At 46.3% G+C, this 13,980-nt stretch overlaps 1 protein-coding gene across 1 annotated transcript in view; it reads left to right on the top strand.

The window, feature by feature from the left end:
* The window catches only part of SH2D5 (SH2 domain containing 5), a 139,590-nt gene extending 125,909 nt beyond the window's left edge, over positions 1 to 13,681 (top strand). The window contains exon 10 of the mRNA XM_085608957.1: positions 7,471 to 13,681. Within this exon, the coding sequence (XP_085465083.1) occupies positions 7,471 to 7,683 (213 nt within the window). The 3' untranslated portion in view covers positions 7,684 to 13,681. The remainder of the gene's footprint in view (positions 1 to 7,470) is intronic.
* The last annotated feature ends 299 nt before the right edge of the window (positions 13,682 to 13,980 follow it).

Below are 13,980 nucleotides of genomic sequence, written 5' to 3'. Positions count from 1 at the left end.
GTGCAGTTCACAGCAAAACCAGATCAGCATGACGGAGGTGACAGAACATTACCATCAACTGACCCACAAGTAGACCACCTGGAATGCAGTCGGAGTGCCGAGGAGGCCAGTCGAAGAGGCCAAGAGGTGCTGGCATGATGTGACAACCTAAATCAGGCACAAACCCGCTGCCAACAGGAAGGCTGCAGCGGCGACAGGAGGTGGCAGTCCTGCGCCACAGGAGGAGCTGGAGGAAACCGAGACCACAGTCATCAGTGTGAAGACTGGGACTGGGGGCACGGAGGGAGATTGGCACAATGGCACACATGCACAACGAGGTATAGCACACTGCACACCCACAATTACCCTGGATCATGTCCCTGATCCCCTTGACACACTGCAGCACACACAATAGCAAGAACAGCACACCCACATTGACGACAACGTGGTACAATGCGCAAAGTCGACACTGCAGAACAGAGGACACAACTGGCTCCGCACACGCACAGAAACATGCCTACTACATCTGACAGAGCAGGAAACTGTGAAATGGAAATGTACGCTTATGACCTCAAATCTGTCATGTAGTCCAAATGTACATTGTCCCGCAGCAGTATTCAGCACCTCCCAAACAGTCACAATGTACATTGTCATACAGTCTGCATGTAAACCAGAACAATGCGCCAACATACATGTCAACATGCATCTCCCCTTCACATTGCAGAGGGGCACACAACACCTCCAGCAGAGCACAGAAGACAACACATCTGTGATGCCGGAGAGGACCACCATACCTTCGACACCGACGCCCTACAAAAGCCCATGGACATCCCACGCAACCCACCAACAGGACCCGGGCAGCCAAGCTACTTAGAGGAGAACACAGAGCCTGCAACAGACCACACAGCAGGAAGCACCCGCAAGCACAGCTGGCTCACGACACTTCACCCACCCACCCATGGCACCCCAATGCCATGTGTCAGCACGCCAAAAGGAGGTGGCCGAACAGCTGTGGGTGGGGTCCGAACCCATGGAAGGTGAAGTAGATCACCTACACCCCACAAAGGAGACCCACACATGCAGATGCACATTCACAGTACACAACCATGTCCAGGGGCATGCAAATAGCAGTCACACACCAACGTTGGCTCTGCCTACGACAGCCCAGGCCACTCCCCTTACGAATTGAGTGGGTGAAGACAAAGCTACATGTCCAAGCTCTAACCCACTGTCTGCGGTGACATGTCTGCGTCCGCTGTACACAGCACAATGTAATGTCGTAGGGCCCAGGGCCTTCATGCATACAACAAGACCACAGGGACACACGCATATATCATGTTGCCCCTTTATTGGCAGGGCCACGTGTACAGTGACGCCTGTGCTGGATGTGTGTGGGGTGAGTGTAAGCCAGCCCGCACGGAATGCTTGGTGCTGGCAACCACTTAAACAAGGCAACCACTTAAACAATGGACACCAGTGCAACGGAAACTGAAAACACCTGCATAACAGAGTCAACTGCTGAGCAACATGGAGGGAGCCAGAGAAAGTCCAGAGGACACCCAACAAGCAAACAGAAGTGTCCGTGAGTTGCAGTGCACTGAGGTTGGGGCACTAGAGATGAGCGCGCTCATGTGAAGAAAAAGTCTCGGATTGTGTCCCTTCGAGATATTCCTGATGCAGATGCAGTGGGGTGTGATAGACCTGCATCATCTTCCTCATCAACGTCCTAGATCTCCCACACTGCTTGAGGTGACATTGCTGCGCAACCGCTCCACAGCACAAAACTCAATCAGTAACGGACGATGGCTTGCGGTGCACTGAGTTAGTGGCACCTGGAGTGCTTAGCAGGGTGATGATGGCATTCACTACTGGTGTGAGCAACTCTGTAAGTCTGTCAGGACCACTGTTTTGACTCTGGTAGATGGCGGTTGGAGGTGGTCCTTGAGGTGGTGGCGTGTGCCTCCTGCGGTGATGCGACATCCGGGCCGGTCAGGACTCGATTTGACGTGTGAGCCCTAGTGGGCCGCAGTTGAGGCCGGAGGCAGCGGACAGCGCAGGGCCACAGACACATGACGTTGATGACCCGAAGGCCATCGCCTCAGAGGCCATCCAATATCTCAGAAGAAGGGGTCTCGGACCTGACCAGTACAGAGTTAGTGGCCCCGGATGCACAGCGGCCGGCACAGGCACCCAGGCCACGGGATGGTGACTTACGGTGCACTGAGGTAGGGCCAGGCGCAGTGAGCGGGTCCTCATCGATGTCGAAGGTGAATGTGGCGGAGGCTTGCGGGGGACAGAGGAAGGTGTCCTCCAGGGCATGATGCGGAAGGTCTGATGTTATCTGGAAGCAGCAAATGGTGGAGTGGAAAGCGACAGCCTCGTTTTCACCACCAATTCGGTATCAGCTATATGAGGATGAAAACTAACCCCTAGTCCATAGACTCAGACGCCACAAATGTACGACCAGTGAGTGTCCATGAATGTCGGGGAACAGACTTAGTGGCAACGGGGCTGAGAGGGGATGCAGTCTGCGATGAGGCCGGTACACTGATATGAACTCTGCCATTGCTAAATCAAGACTCTGTGACCTACTGGACCGTAGTGTAGGCCAGAGGCAGCGGTCAGCAGTGGCCTACAGCCACGTGTCGTTGGCTTGCGATGCACAGAGTTAGTGACACCAGGGCAGTTGTCAGTAGTGTTCGATCACCTCCGTAATGATGATCCTATTCCATCCGGACTGCAATGCGTCATCCTCTTACGCCTCTCCTTGCGTGCGATGATATGTATTCTGCCTTTGAATAATCAATGTTCAGTTCCAAATCTGTGACCTACTCGTGCGCAGTGTAGGCCGAGGGCAGTAGTCCGCATAGGCCCACAGACACGTGTGGTTGTAATGCTATGCACAGACTTGGTGGCACCACATCGAAGGGAATATAGTGACATAAACTCTGCCTTAAATAATGTTCACTTTCATGGTGTAATCAAGACTCAGTTCCAAATGTGTGACCTACTTGTCCGTAGTGTAGGCCAAAGGCAGTAGTCAGCAGGGGACAACAGACATGTGTCATAAGAATGCCATGCGCAGAGTTGGTGGCACCACATCGAAGGAAGTACACTGATATAAAATCTGCAATGAACATATGTACTCTGCCATCGTGTAATCAAGACTCCAAATGTGTGGCCTACTTGATCGTACTGTATATGCAGCAGTAGAGTACATCAATGAGAAAGGAGTAAAGCGGGCCTGTGTCGTGAAGGCTGTGATGGTCTGAGGAGGCTGCCAGTGTCGCGGGCCTCGGGCTTCGAGTTTGCGCCGGCACGTGGTGGGCCCTCCGTGACACACGCCGGTGTCGGCAGGTGATCAGTGTGGCCTAGCTGCACAGGGGCGGGCCTGACGGGTTTGGGGCTCAGCGGGCCGGGGTACGCCAGGCGCACAGGATCGCAGGCAACTCAGCTCAGGAGGACGGCATTGGCCTCGTAGCGGGGTGAGAGGCGCTGCCCTGGCAGAGATGTTGGGCTTTCCGGAAGAGGACCACGCCCAGGGCTACGTGCTTTTTATTCACACCCCTACGCTGGCCTGACGTACGCCGGGCCATCCCACTCCACTCACGCTTACGGGGGGGATGTAACAGGCAACATTCCCGTGAACTCCCCCACTGGCTGGGGTGACATGGTTGCGTCCAATGTCCAGTACACTCCATACACCAGCGATGTATGTTGCCATGGATATGGGTGTGTTATGCATACTGCGGTCTGTCCAGCACATCGCCGCCACTCTTGGCATTGTGTACTTTCCCAATCATGGTTCTCCTGCCTCCTTCACACATGCCTGGTTCCCACCTCTCCCCAAATTCCGCTATTGTGTGGCTGAGATGCCATGCCATTGATGGCTCATGTTCACAGCTTGCCCAGGTTATCATTGTAAGTTGTTCTGTCATATCTGGTGGGTGGGCATGTTGTTTTGAATGTTGTATGTGATTTTGTGACGTGTGCATTGCCAGAGTTGTGAGTTGCGTGGTTGTGGAGTTGAGGTGTGTGGGGTGTTCATTTGGTACTTGACAACGGGCAGTGCATTCCCATTGGTGCCATCCTGGAAGTGCTGGTTGATGATGGACTGTAGGAGGATGATGGAATCATGCACAGTGGCTGGGTATTTGGCGACGACGTTGGTGGAGATTCCACAGTGTTCGGATGTTGCCTGCACATTGATGTGCTTTCTGTTGCGGTGATTGTGTGCTGTGTCACCAGGGGGCACAAGTAGAACATGTGTGCTGTGGATTGCCCCAACACGTGCGTGCATCCAGATATGGCGTATGGTCCTTTCTTGGTCTCAACCGGATCCTGCCCATTGTGGTGGACGTATAGATACTGGGGTACCAGGCTGATGATGGCATCCAGGACAGGTGTGAGGGACTTGGATGCGGCTGGCTGTGAGACTCCTCCGACTCTGGCGGGTGTTGGTTGGGGGCTACCAGAGGCCAACAGGTGCAGCACAGCCAGCAGCTTGGGGTGGGATGTTGGTTGTCCGCTGTGTTGGTGCCGTCGGCCTGTTGGGCGATGATGGTCAGGATGCGTACGATGGTTGTCGTTTTGAGCATGTAGTGGGCAAGGGCATCCTCTGGTGTTAAGTCTGTGAAGCTGGTGCGTTTCCTATGGGTCCGCTGTCTTTGTCCGTGCTGCCTCTGTGGTGGTCCGGGGGGGGGGGTGGGGGGGGTTGTGGTCCTGGGTGTGGTGGCGGTGGGTGTTGTTGCCCTATTGGGGCTCCGGGCTGCATGTTCAGTTGCTAGGGGACATCTGTTGTTCTTCATATTTGGCTTTGGGCTGTGCTCCCTTGGCTGCTGCTGGTTGTCGTCCGACTTTACACCAGCTCAGAGCAGGTGTTAATTTCCTGCTGCTAACGCGCATTATCGCATGTTTCGTGGTCTTTTCGCCGATGTGGCTGATCGTTGAGAATGTTGGGGAGTGGTGCTGTCGCGTCTTTTTGCACGGGAACGCCTACTCTGCATCTCGTTAGCAATAGTTGCCGGGGCCATCTGTGGCGATTTTTTTTGCGGCTGCTTTTGCGGATAAACTGGTGTTATGGACTGTTGACACCAGATTGTGAATGGGGTGATAAATTTATCGCAACTTTGGCTGTGCTAAAGTGCCGTTAACTCGGCGATATCTCCTTGAGAATATGGCCCAGAGTGTGTCAAGTGGGCTGGACAAGATGGAGAAAAGCTTGTGTGAGGCAGGGTGAGTGTATAGGTGAAGCGACTGTTGCAGCTTTGGTTTTTTATCTGCCTCTTCAGATATAGTGATTTGTTTCTGACTAGAAACAGGTGTACTGTTGTGACTGCCTTGCATGTGGTGCAGCTAGGAAATTAATCGATACAGACTTAAAGTGGAACCCAATATAGAGCAGTCACGGTTGGAGTGATGTGGTCTCTAGTCTGAGGTTTTCATCTGGGATGAATGGTTTGACTTTTCAGAGGAGTGATAGCTTTCACAATGCTGTTTAGGTTGTCTTAGTGCAGAGGGTCTTAAGGTAGAGGTTGCACTAGAGGATGGAACTGTACAATTTGGTGTTTGTGGCAAGTTGTGGTGTAAATCTAACTTCATATCAATGTACCATTCTTGTATTTGGGTTTTCCTGGTGCTGCTGTTGTGGAGAAGAATTTGTGTTTTGGGTGCATTTCGTTTCAGGTACATGCTTGTGGATGTTTTTTTATGGTGGAATTAGATACAATGGATTGTCAGCTGATAATTGGTGAATTTGGATTATTGGGTTGCAGAACTGTACTCTGAGTAGGTTGATGAACAGATTAAAGATGACCTGGGAGATGGATACATGAGAGACTCCACAGGTCACTAGAAGCCATTGAAAACCTGATGGTCCTGTTATGATTACAATGGCTTCCTGGTGATGTACCCTGAGATAAGAGAAGAAATAGCAGTGAACTATGTTAACGTTTATGTTGTTTGTTAGGATGTTAGCCAGGCCATTGTGGTCGATGGTGTGGAATGCTGCTGAGAGATCTTGTGGCTGAGATCTCCCTATGCTAAAAGTATAGGAAAAAGTAAAGAGTTTAACAAACTTGAAAATAATTTGTTAACATTTTTTTTATGTTACATATTAATTTTAATGAATTTTATGTATTTATTTTAAATGTAGAGCAGAATAAAAAAAACATGATAGAGCACTATTTACTGCATTTCGAATTAAATGTGTAAATAATATTTATAATTCAATTAAATCTATCAGTTTAAATTTAAAGAATCTGACCTAAAGTTAAAAAAAATATTGTTATTATTTATTAAAAATACTAAAAGTTATGTATAGAGTTAATTAAAAGTAATTTAGTTATAGTTTAATAAAAATACAACGAACATTAATCATTAAAATAAAAAAATATTAAAATATTTTAACATAAAATAGTAAATGTTTTATATTTAGATGTGTTTCACATTAAATTACATTTATTTATATTTATAACCAGTTTAAATATTCTTATTTCATTTAAAATATTTTCTATAGGAGTGTGTTGCAGGGCCTGTGGTTGGCAATGTGTGGTGTTGGTCTTGCTCTAGGTCTGAGCTGGAGTACATATACTACTGTTTTAGATCATTTCTTGGCTGTACTAATCTTAGAAGTGCAGCTTATGAATGGATAGGGTTTACTCTTTTGTGGGTGGGTGAATTCCACCCAACCCCTCCCTAAACCATTTCTCACTCCTCCATAAGCCCCTCCCATTTAGTAGTAAGTATGCCTTTTTTCTAGCTTCTCACCCGGACCCTCCCACATTAACTACTAAGTAATTAAGTCATAAACATGTGTGGGGATCTCCCAATAGAAAATATAGGTGAGTTGTGGATTTACAGTGGTAGGTTTGTGAATTGTATTTCGTATTAAGTAAGTAGTATTACTTTAGTACTTCTTTACGTACTACAAAATTAAGTTTGTGAATCAGGCCCTGAGTGTTTTGTGTTCCTTCGAATGCAAGGCCAAGAGGACTTTGGGCGACATAAAGGTCTCCGCTGGTATTGTGTGTGTGGTTGATACTCTAAATGCTGTGGAGTTTTTCTTTTTTCTCCTCTTGTCTCATTTTCCTCATCTCCCCGATATTTGCAACTCACACACCAAGTATATCTTAAACTCTCATCTATTTTCCTGTATCCTTTCCCAACAAAACACACACATAAGTCCCCAACTTCCTTGAGTTTTGTCCTCCCAAACCCCTGTCTCCCTCTTTTCTGTTCCTAGTTCCCTGTCCAAGACCAGACTTGAAATAACTGGAAGACAACATTTTTGCCATACATAAAAGGAGTAAAGAAATATCATCATATATGTCATGAGAAATGGAGTCACTCGTGAAGCAGATTTCCATACTTTAAAAGCCCCTCTTAGCTTTAAACATATGAAAGGGACTCCTCAGGATGAGAAGAAATGACTGAGCCCTATCCAGTGTTTGGCCTTGGCGTGTAATATTCTTTTCTTTTTCTCGCTTTTAGCATTTGAGCAAGGAGTTTGCCAGTCTGGCCTCTCTCGTGGCCCATCACTCTGGGAAGGAGAGCGGACTCTTTCAGTGCCTTGTTTCTGGGCACCTCAATCCTTCTTACGAGGATCAGGACTTGTTGAGCTGGAGCTGGATTCGAAGGCCAAACCAGCAGAATAAACAGAAGATCATCCAAGAGCAGGTGGCACCAACAGAGCTGGCTGGCTAAGGAAATGGGCCTTGTCACCCTGGAAAAAGACAAGACATCTTAGTGGTGGCCAGGTGTTATGGATGAAATGCTCACCATGGTGTTCAAACCTCTTTGCTCCTGTTTCCACAGGAGACGTATTTTGAGGGTTTTGCACCTGAAGTCAATGTGTCAACTGTGAAGATTTGATCCATTGGTGTGACGATCCAGCAAAATGAGCCAGGCCTATTGAGAGTGGTCAGGAGTGATGTGACTGAAAGGGAAATTGTGTCATAACGCATGGCATGTAGGAGCTTGCCACAATAGCAGATTGAATGACAATGGATTGCGTGAACTTTAAAGCATGTGTGAGATACTGTTCATTAACGCCGTTTCTAGCACACACTCAGGTGAGTCATCTCCCTTCCACGGCAAAATCGAGGGAACAGAGGTACACCTCTTAGCTGGTTTCTTTATAAGAGTTGCACTAGGAAAATGCAGAATTCTAAAGAGATTCACGAGAAGACTAAAGGGACGCTGAAAATGTAAGGCAATACCATGATTTGGAATGTTCATAGTAGCCACCTTCTGTAGGTATGTGTTTGTAAGAAGAAGATTTTGTTGTTGTTGCTATGAACGAGACCAGAACTTTGCTGTGTTGCAAGGAGTTCTTGGGCTTCCACAGTGAGGGTCTCGATCCACTGAAGGGACTTTAAAAATGCTCTGCATTTGTAAGTTGAGACTGGATGCTCTTTATCAGGAGCTGTGGAAATATGATCTGTATCAAGGGACTATGAAAAGATTATCTGATGCAGATGCATTAGATAGTTATATAGGTGAACCATGGAATGATGGTATGTATTACTAGGACACAGAAAATTGCTGTTTCAGGCATACTGTGGAAAGAGGTTTTGTAATGTAGAACTGTGGAAAAATGTATTGCGAAACTTAAGAAACACATTGTTTTGTGGTCCTATGGAAAGAGTGCCTGTGCTGTGGAAAGAAGGTTTGTTTCCAGAGTTCTGTGGAAGGTGCTGTCCATCAGAAGGACTATGGGAAGATGTCAGTGTACGCGAGTACATGCTAAAGTAATTTGTATTGTGCGACAATGGAAAGTTGTTCCGTAGCAAGGAGTTATGGATGATCTTTATTATGTGACTCTGGAAAGGAATGCTTTTTTCAAAGGGATGTTCTGTAGACAATGATTGCTTCAGTAAAGAGAATAGGTGGGACTTTCTTTATTACTGTGCGATAGGTGTTGGTAAAGCTTCCCAGTAGTGTAGCACAGCTTTATGAGTTGTGTACCACTGACTCTGTGGTGAAGCATCCTCTTGTCAATACATGAGATAGGATCCAAAACTGACCGACCAAAGGCCTTCATAGTTAAGCAACAAAGTGAACTAAGGCACGTCATTAGTTGCTGATCAGTGCTCGACAACCATTTGGTGTGGCATGAGCAAGGAACTTGACATCCCAATCTGACTGATTTAAAGAGAGGGTTCCCCATAGGCCTATCCACCAATGGTTGGAACTCTACTATGGTCAAAAATCCCAATGGCATCCCGTCACTAGGCCACTTTGGGCACATTTGGGATACCTTAACATATGTCATTTTTCCCTTCCTGTGTGCTCATGTGGCAATATATGTGGCAATATGTCCTTGACGTTGGATATGTCCTTGTAAGTTGCTTTAAATGAATGTGGGCATCTCACCTAGCAGGAGCTTCTGGTTTAGGAATGTAGATTTTTCTTTATACCTTAGCTGAAAAATCTGGATTGTACAAGGCACAGAGGTGAGTGCTTTGCTTATCATTCTTAAATTGCCAGCAGACAGCAGAAAAACCACAAACATCACTGAACAGCCAGAAACTGTTGGAAGAGTGGTCAGTAAAACAAGAGAGACAGAACGGTCTCAACCAGTCCTTTTCTCCATGATTCCCGCAGCACTACTTCTATCTTTGCTGACGACATCACAGCCACCTGTTCCTCTTCATGGACACTCCGAGCAATCTTTGGGAGCTTATTAAGCATGTATTTTGCAGCCTGATGTTTGTGACCCACTCAGAATATCTCATCTGGGTGAAATAGGAGGTTCCTGCTCAGACTAATCTCCATCGGTGTCTATTTTGTATGCACTCTCGCACCTTCTTGGTGTGATTGTGGGGCCTCAGTGATCTGAGGACTCTCAGTCCAATGCTTGTCAGTTAAAGGGACAAATCCTTCTCCGGAGTGCACCCTGCCTTCTGACCAAAACCTCTCCTGGCAGCAAGACATCACATCCTCTCTGGAAGAATTAGGTCGGCGCTCTGGGTGCATTTCTTCCTTAGTTAAAGGTGAGGATTCGAAGCTTGTTCTGTTGTTTATTAAGGCTCTTTGTAGCCTTCCGAAAAAAGATTCACCCTCTCCCTGGACATCTCTCTTCCAGTCCATGTGGCATTCTGTGAGAGCATGTGCCGTTGCAACTCCTCTTCTGTGCGTCTGCAGGCTGCATGTGCCTCAAAAGTTTGAGGGCATCTCCTGTGACAGATCCTGCCCTGCACCATAAGCACTGCTACCTTTTTTGTGGACTGGTGTCAAAATCATAGGACCGCTTTCACCCTTGGGAAAACTGTCTTGGACACCATGAAGCTTCAGGCCTACACAAGTTCCTTTTCAGGGGCTAGCAGCAGCCTAAACACATTGAGGTAAATCATGCACTGTGTTCGTCTCGGCAGTCTCAGGCCTCCTGAGGCACTGACAGTCTTTCTGTGCTAAAGCACTTTACCCAAAGCTACCTAGTGTTTGTATGTAGAGCGGTAGGGCCTTCAACTGGTCAAAGCAGGCACAAACTGCCCAACATGCACCACTCCTTGGCTCCAATTTGCATTCATTGTCAGGTGAAAAGTAGGCCCATGGCCTCTGTTACAATTGCATTTCCTGAGTCACCAGTAGCTGTGCAGTGCCAGGACCAGAAAACCACTTCAGTCTAAAAGAGGCAGAAGGTGGGGATGCCATTGGAAAGTCAGCTAAGGGATGCTTTCCCCAATGCAGCCAACACCAGCATCCAGCATATGTGAAACACACAGGCAAATAAATACATTTGTCAATCACACTATTACTCAGAAACTGAGGCCCATATTTATCATGGGTTTGCGTCACACAACCTTGAATAATATTTATGAAGCAGTACAAGGCCACCTTGCATGGCCCTGCATGGCTTGGTAAATGTGGAGTAATGCAATGCAACACAAGTCACTGCCTTGTGTTACTCTGCTCCAAGGAGGTGTTTCATGGGTAGAGCGTGGGTGTTCCCACGCATCCACCCATGTATTTTGGCACGTTCCCAGATTTACCATAAGTGGTAGACCTAGAAAAGCATAAAAATGCCACGACTCCCCAGAGGAGGAGTAATAAAGAGAAATATTTTATTTCTACTTGTTTTGTCCTCTATCTACGTGCGTGTGCTGCAATCTGAAGCACTTAGAAAAAGGAAAATGCCTCTGAGGCATCCCTTACTGCACAAAACCAATCCTGCCTACAATGCAGGCACCATTGTGCACAGATGCCTGCATTGGCGCTAGGCAGCAGTTTGTGCACCAGAGCAGACACAGAGAAGGAATGCACTGTATAATGTTAAATCCAGCGTATTCCTGCCCTCTTCCTTTCACGCAGCACAGCAAGGTGGCTTGCTGCGTTGCATCGCTTGTAAATATGGTAACTATGGCCCTGAGTATCTTAGCACTATGATTCTCATTTTGGATTTGGAATTGGACATGTCCTAAATCAGCTGGGCTCCTGCCCTTCCAAACCCAAAGTTTCTCCCCTCCCTTGACCATTTACTGGTGAGGGAACAGCCATGTTCCCGGCACCTAACCCTCTGCCATATTGGCGCTTAGAAGACCTTAACGCCGAAGCCTGTTCACCATATTGCCACTGGGTCACAGTGGTAGAAGCCCCAACCTATTTAGCCCATGGTTTCTGCAGCTGTTTTTTCATGCCTGGTTCTGCGTTGCAGGGTATTTCAGCAGAAAAAGACATAAGTACAATGAACAATGGGAAAAACCCAGTGCTTGTCATAGGCCTCAGTGTATGTCACAAATATTTGTTTCATAGATCTTATAAACACATCCACAAGTGTGCCTCAACAACATGGCTGCATTCTGTTTTGCAAAACGGCGGATGCATCTTCAGTAAAATAATCTTGGCAAAATGATCTTGTCAACACTGCAGTGACCTGTAAATTGGGTGGATGTTCTCTAGCCACTCAAGTACTGCTCGAAGGTACAATGAGGGTTTTCAGATGACTACAAAATCATTGCTTGTCTTCCAGAGAGTGGTAGTCTTAGTTGTAATACTGGAGAAGGCACTTTCACTGTGTCGGGCCAGAAGCATTCTTGGGAATAGAAGATGACTGGTGAAGTGCCTAAACCAGAACATAGTGAGTAAATCGGTCTCTAATAAAGGCAGGCCCAAGTATTGTTTAAAGCCCAATGGTACTTTCAGAGCTTATTACAGAGGGCATACTTCATCACACTGAACCAGAGTCGAGAGAGAACAAGTGGGTGATAATGTGAGATCTTCTGAGCCACAAGATTTTTGGAGATGCTAAAGTCAGCTGAAGTCGTTGAATTAGATACAGTCAGAGACCAAGCTATAAGGAATTAGAGTAGAAAAAGGATCTTGAGTGGAGCTTTAAGTAGTTAAAAAAATAGGTAAACATATGAATATGATCCTTAAAAGAAGGTTTAGAGTTAAAGATAGTACCCAGGTCGCATGCAGAAGTGACTGGTTCCTGGGTTGTGTTAAGATCACAAAGCCATCAGGCACCTCTTCACATATTAGAGGATTTGCCAAAGATGAGGACTTCTGTCTTTCCAGAATTTAATCTGAGAGAGTTGGTATTCATCTATATGGCAATGGATAGCATGCACCATTAAGTCAGATAATCAGGTGGGTGACATTAAATTGGCAAAAAATGTGAGGGCGAATGAGCGAGCCAAAGTGGCCTGGATTGCCTTATCGAACATGGTCTGGTGTAAAGCCAACTCATGCGGCACCCTGCAAGAGAGGTCTTGTATTCTGATCTGAAAGGGGAGAAACTTGAGAGGTTGCTTAGAAAGGAGCCGATCCAGTCTAATGATCACTCTCCCACTTCCACTTCCCAGACAGGCAGATGGAGTGAGAGATCCTGTCTACTCTGCTGCCGGCATTTTCCGGTTCTCTAAAACCATCTTTGGATGAATCTAAGAGTTGCTTGCTGATCCTCAGTAAACACAGAAGTTTGTTGACTGACGATGCTTTCAGGTATTCTTAGCAGGAAAGCGCAGGAGGGAAATGCGTCATAAATTGGAAAAAGTAGCTGGGTGAGCGGTGGGCTTTTTGAGAAGCCAGGCACATCCCCACAGTGAGACCTATTACATGTTGTGTTAAGCATAGACAAGAAAGTATTTTAAAGCTTAATGATCCCATAGGGTGGGATAGGTGATGAGAGCCAGTATTAATGGACAGGATTTTCATTAACTAAGTACTTATAAAATGTGCAAGAACAAATTGTTAACACTGAAAAGCCTTTAATGCTCGGCTGTCATGCTGTCCAAATAGTTTCTACTGCTGTCAACAACAAAGAGGAGGTGCTGCAGGAAACATGAATCAAAGTACAGATGCCCACATGGCGAATTATTAAGACTGTTTACCACTTCATAGTTTTTCTGTCAACTCTTTCCAGGGTTACTCGGCTAGGCACTCATTCCGTGTTCTTGGTGGTTTTGCTGCTCTCGCTTAGTCACTAGAGAAGGTTAAGAAAAATGCTCACTTCCAATAAGGGCACTCCTGCGCGAGAAATGCTGAGGGGTACCAAGTGCTGAAAGAAAAACCAGAGCTTTGAAGATATGCATAAACCTTTGGCAGTGTGTGCACTGGACCAAAGGACTATGGATCAGCCCGTGGATCTCATTCACTTTATTTCCCTTACCTTGCATTTGTTAATATTTTATTTTAAAACTATTTTTTATATGTAAAAATGTATTGCGCATTAGGAATAACATTTATATTTTTCAGATAATATCCTTATTGTAGGTGTGTGGTTATTTATCAGTTATACTTTTTCAAAGATGTTCTTGGTACTTTGTGGGGAGGTTCAACTTTTTGGGGATGTGTAGGACTGATTGTTTGACGATACCTCTTAAACACTTAAGGGTCTATACATTGTGAGACATCGACCACCTTAGTGAAGGTGTCTACGAACAATTTCATAATTTAAAGTAAATTCAAATGTTCTAAAAAAAAATAACCTACAAGTGAAATTTAAGGGTCAGCGAATGAAGAATATTAGACAAGCATCGTCTTCACTGAGTGGATTCT

This window comes from Triturus cristatus, chromosome 1_2, assembly GCF_964204655.1.
Source record: "Triturus cristatus chromosome 1_2, aTriCri1.1, whole genome shotgun sequence".
Lineage (NCBI taxonomy): Eukaryota > Metazoa > Chordata > Amphibia > Caudata > Salamandridae > Triturus > Triturus cristatus.
This window is presented reverse-complemented; position numbering and strand designations above follow the sequence as displayed.